Source organism: Octopus bimaculoides, chromosome 5 (assembly GCF_001194135.2).
Source record: "Octopus bimaculoides isolate UCB-OBI-ISO-001 chromosome 5, ASM119413v2, whole genome shotgun sequence".
In the NCBI taxonomy this organism is placed as follows: domain Eukaryota; kingdom Metazoa; phylum Mollusca; class Cephalopoda; order Octopoda; family Octopodidae; genus Octopus; species Octopus bimaculoides.
The window spans coordinates 122683229-122688409 of record NC_068985.1 but is presented as its reverse complement, the minus strand read 5'-3'; the positions used below and the strand labels follow the sequence as shown (position 1 = coordinate 122688409).

The 5181-nt window shown below is 36.2% G+C and overlaps 1 protein-coding gene across 2 annotated transcripts in view; it reads left to right on the top strand.

The window, feature by feature from the left end:
- Positions 1–694: 694 nt before the first annotated feature.
- The window catches only part of LOC106880932 (cAMP-dependent protein kinase type II regulatory subunit), a 141686-nt gene continuing 137199 nt past the window's right edge, over positions 695–5181 (top strand). The window contains exon 1 of one of the 2 annotated variants that reach the window (XM_014931105.2): positions 695–2655. In XM_014931105.2, the coding sequence (XP_014786591.1) occupies positions 2412–2655 (244 nt within the window). In that variant the 5' untranslated portion in view covers positions 695–2411. The remainder of the gene's footprint in view (positions 2656–5181) is intronic. The other variant, XM_014931104.2, reaches the window with a different exon arrangement.

Genomic DNA, 5181 nt, shown 5'->3' with positions numbered 1-5181 from the left:
AGATAGATAGATAGATAGATAGATAGATAGATAGATAGAATAATTCTGAGACTGAAAGAGGTTTTGTTTTTTCTTTCTTTTTGTCTCGTGCTGCAGATTAATAATAGATATAAAATTAAAAGGGAGATGACAGTGAAGAAAGACTGGGGAAATAAGAGAGCAAGAGAATACAGTGAGAAAAGACAGGAATGAAGTAGAGTGATAGGCGGAGGGGGTGGAGTGACAGTAACAAAGAAAGGAAGAAAGACACTGTGTGAGAGAATAGAGTAAACATGTATAATGAGAGAGAGCGGGGGGTTTAATAAGTGTAAGAGAATATAAAGAGAAAGAAACAGAGGAAAAGAAAAGATAAATGAACTAAATAGAATGTAAGAGTGAGAGGGGGGGAAAGAGATTGCGTGTGTCTGTGTGTGAAAGAAGATAGAGGGGGGGGGGAGAAAGGAGAGATATCTGAAAAAGTGCAAAAGAAAATGTGGAGAGAGAAAAAGAACGGTAAGAAGAAATGTAACGCAAAATAGTGTCGGAAAGAGAGAGAGAGAAGGAGAGAGAGAGAGAGAGAGAGAGCATAAACATGAGTAACAGATAATAGCGAGTGAAAAAAAGGTTGTAGGGAGAGGGAGAAAACTAGAAAACGCAAGTGAACAAGTGTTACATGAAGATAATATGGAGTAAGAGAGAGAAAGACTAAACGAATTTGAGAAGGAGATTCTGATAGACAGAGAGATAAAGTAACAGGTAAGTAGAAGAGTAGAAGCGGTGGCGGCGGTGACAAGCAGCAGCAGCAGAAGCAGAAGCAAGACGCGGAAGGAAAGAAAGGAAGGAAGAAAGAAAGCAGATTTTGTAATTCAGTTGTCGCGTGTCTCTGCCTCTGACTAAGTTCTCTGTCTGTCTGTCTGTCTTTCTCCCTCTCTCTCTCTCTCTCTCTTTTCTCTCTCTCTCTCCCTCTCTCTATGGCACTGGTTTATCGTAGCTTGCATGCAAATGGATAGGTCTTTATTTCCTCTTCATCGTCGTTGTTTCTCTCATTACCGTCACCACCACCACCACCATCATCCGTTTTATTATTGTTACTATCATTTTCTGACGCTGAAGTTTTTTTGGATTTAAATGAAAAAAGAAAAAGTGAAAAAGAGGGAGAGAGAGTGATAGAGAGAAGGAACGAATGCGAAGGAAAAAAGGAAAACCAAAGAATAGCATAAAAACAAATTGGTGACAGAGGTGAACGATATATATTCACACACATATATATATATATATATATATATGTGTACACTTATATACATACGTATGTATGTAAATATATATACATCACCGCTGTCAAAAGGCCAAAAACATCGAGGGGAAAAAATTACAAATATTTTGGAAGAAAGAAAACACAATCGAAAATATTTATGTTATACAATATTTTCTTTTGCATAAATATATGTATATATACATATATTTAAGCCTTTTTTGTATGTGTATGTTTACATATTAACAGTTGAATGTATTGAACCGTTTTTCTTGTTGTTGTTGTTGTTGTTTTGTCTGTGTAAAATACACATCTGCACATTCTTGCAAATACCCACATCTTACATATCCGCCAATAATATCGAATACTTACACACAGCACACACACACATACACACACACACACACACACACACACACACATATATATATATATATATATATATATATATATATATACACGTTACTATTCTAGAGTGCAGTGTCACGTTTTGCATTATTTGGAAACTATTTTTTTAGATACATTTTGGTTACCTTCTCTCTCTCTCTCTCTCTCTCTCTGTTTCACTTTTGGAAACCAGTTGCTTTGACGACCCTCACACCTCCTTAAAGCAATCTTTGAGTAACTTTTTTTCTCTTCCTTATTTTTTGATTTTGTTTTTTTCTTGGTTGTATTTTAGCCTTGTTTTCCGTATTTATCTTTTGTTGATTTTATTGTAATTATAATTCTTTTCTAAAAAAGAAAAAAAGAAAGAAAGAAAAAAGAAGTATATCACTGCATTATTTGTGTCTTTATATTCTCACACGTAAATTCGGATTCTTAAGAACTTCCTTTTCTTTTCTGTTGAAAACTTCGTCATTTTTTTCTTTCTTTCTTGCGACTTTACCGTTAAATAATAGTTTCTCCTGTTTATATGAAGTAGTCCCATCTTTAAGCAACTTTCCATTTAAAATTATTTAAAAATTCAAAGTCCAAAGTGAAATTCTTTGCATCACAAATATACATACATAACAGCAAGAACAACAGGAAATATATTTTTTTATTTATTCCCTTTATTTTTACACACAAGCATATATATATTCTCTTATTAATCTCTCCCACCGTGTTGTTGTTTCCAAAGTAAGCGTGCGCGTATCTGCTACTCTCTCCATCTCTCTCAGTCTCGTGTCTGTCAGAAGCAATGAGCTTTGAGATTCCACCCGGATTAACCGAACTTCTACAGGGTTTTACCGTGTCTGTACTCAGAGAACGGCCAGCCAACCTCATCCAATATGCTGCAGACTATTTTACCAAACTCAACAAAACTAGCCAAAGTTCTCTGTTTTCCTCTCCCGGGAGACGAAAAGATGAATGGCAGACAGGTTTATCGAAACAGTCTTCTGCCACCACGGAGGACAGCGGCGAAGATGACTTCCCACCGGAAGGTAAGCAAAAAAAATATATTTCTTTAATCATTCAGGTATGCATTAATTTATAACACAGGTGTGTATGTACTGATATGTCTGCGGGAAATGTATGCAAGGTTTTGCTCACCTGGTTTTCAACCTAAATGAACAGTTCATTAACATTCTCTGTGTATGTTTTATCACCGTAATTGCATATGTATATCATTAAAGTGTGTGTGTGTGTGCACGCATATAGCGTGTAAATGTGTAGTGCGTCTGCATGCAACGAATGTAAATATGTGCATAAAGCGTTTGTAAATATATGTGAGGGCATATAATGTGTGCATGTATGTATGTGTGTGTGCACACACGCATTTACAATGTGTGTGGGCATAAATATTCTGTGTATACGTGTATAATGTCTGTAGATATATAAATGTGTGTGTGCGAGCTTATGTCCGTATGTCGTATAAATATGTCCGCATCGTATAAAAGGTGTATGCGTTTATGCATTCTGTAAATATACAGGTATGATAACATATTGCGTAAACATGCATGTGTGTGTGTGTGCGTGCGTGCATCGTATAAATATCTGTGCCAACATCTTTTCATAACGGTAGTTTATGTGCATGCGAGCATTTTGTGAGTGTTTCGACGCGCGTTTTGTCTGCGTGTCTGTTTGTGTGTGGGCGAATGTGTGTGTGTGCTGATTTTGCATGCATGTATGTATCCTTGTACTGAATTGATGGATGCTTAACATATACGTGTGTATATATTTGTTTTCGTTGTAATGCTGATGGGTGTTACTTCATGTTTATTATAAAAAAATAAATAGATAAATAAAGGAAGCAGTTTTCTTTCCTCTGTAGAATCTCGATTAAAATACTGTAAAACATAATAAGTGTGATAATGAATTTCTGTTAATTAGGAAGCACGCTGTTGATGCGCTTGTGCTTGCATGTATGTGCATGCATCTTCGTTGGGTGTTGTTAGCTAGCATTCACTTCCTATTCAATCAACTCTGGTTTCGATTTCGGTTCGAAACCGCTGTTGCTCACATTGTCTTGTTCATATTGTTGATGAAATAATCTAGCTTTCTATAGTGACAATATGTTATCAATTGCGTGTGGGCGCGCGTGCTTGTGTGAGAGATGAGTGCCCATTGAATCTACGACCCGGTTTCTAATACCCGAACATTCAAGCTAAGTTTATTCATAACCCGGGTTTGTAGGACACACACGCAGAGTTATGGAATGAAATATTCCTACTTCACAGGGAAGAGAAAGGGCACAAATTGAATATTTCCCGCCCCCAACACTTTCGTTTTTTTTAAGTATTATGTTTCATACAATGGAAATTACGAATTCTCATTGTATCTTCCCCTCCATCCCGCCTAACAAATTCAATTTTCACATTTTTAGCACTCCACAAACCTGTGCCTTTTCCCTTTCCTTTGATATAGAGGTAGCTATTCCAAAACACCTTATATATATATATATATATATATATATATATATATATATACACACACAGGTAGAGAGGTTGGGTGCCTCCGGTCATTTGAGTCTAACGAGTCGCTTACACAGCTAAGCGCTTTATAGGAGCGAAACCAATGGTCACTCTCTGATCGGTCGATCAAACAACTTCCTAAATATATATATATATATATATGTATATATACGCACACACACACACACACACACACACATGAGTGCATATGTATTGTTCTAGCTAAATATTAGTAAACATTTCGTTATATAATCATATGTTATCTATATCATATCGAAAGCCGTTTTTTTTTTTCATTATTACTATGAGTTAAGATATAGCTGCTTATCAGGGAGCTTGAATGTGTTCCATGTGTAAGTCAGCATTTAAGCATGGCTTACATTCAAAGAACTGATTGTCTTGTGGGACACGTTTTAATTCAATCCCCCAACATATTGATTAAAGAAATATGGACTGTCATGTCGACAAAGTATATTGAATAAATAATTATATCTTCAATATAATTGCTCATGTCAATTATCCAGATAAAATATGTCTGAATGCATCACACGATATTTTGTCAATGGTCGCCAGTGAACACCGAGGTGCAACCTGCAGTTGATCTTATTCATGAACGAAACGGGTTAATGAACGGCGTTCCCTTTCATAATTGGGCCTTAATTCGCTCCATTTACAATGCTCACGATTTCAAAAAAAAAACGGTATCGACGTCATACTGTTTGATTTCTGAGATTTTGTGGCCTGGTGCCAAATTTGGATCCTTGTTGTCGTTTTGTCCCTGGTCAGTCTTATTTGAACAGACCGATGATCAAAGACGTTCAATCTACGACAATCGTATCTTTTCGTATATTAAGCACTACTTTGTGAACGACGTTCTTCCTTCATTCCTTACTTCCTTTTTGTTTTGTTATATATATATATATATATATATATATATATATATATATTGTTGGCACTCCGTCGCTTACGACGTCGAGGGTTCCAGTTGATCCAATCAACGGAACAGCCTGCTCGTGAAATTAACGTGCAAGTGGCTGAGCACTCCACAGACACGTG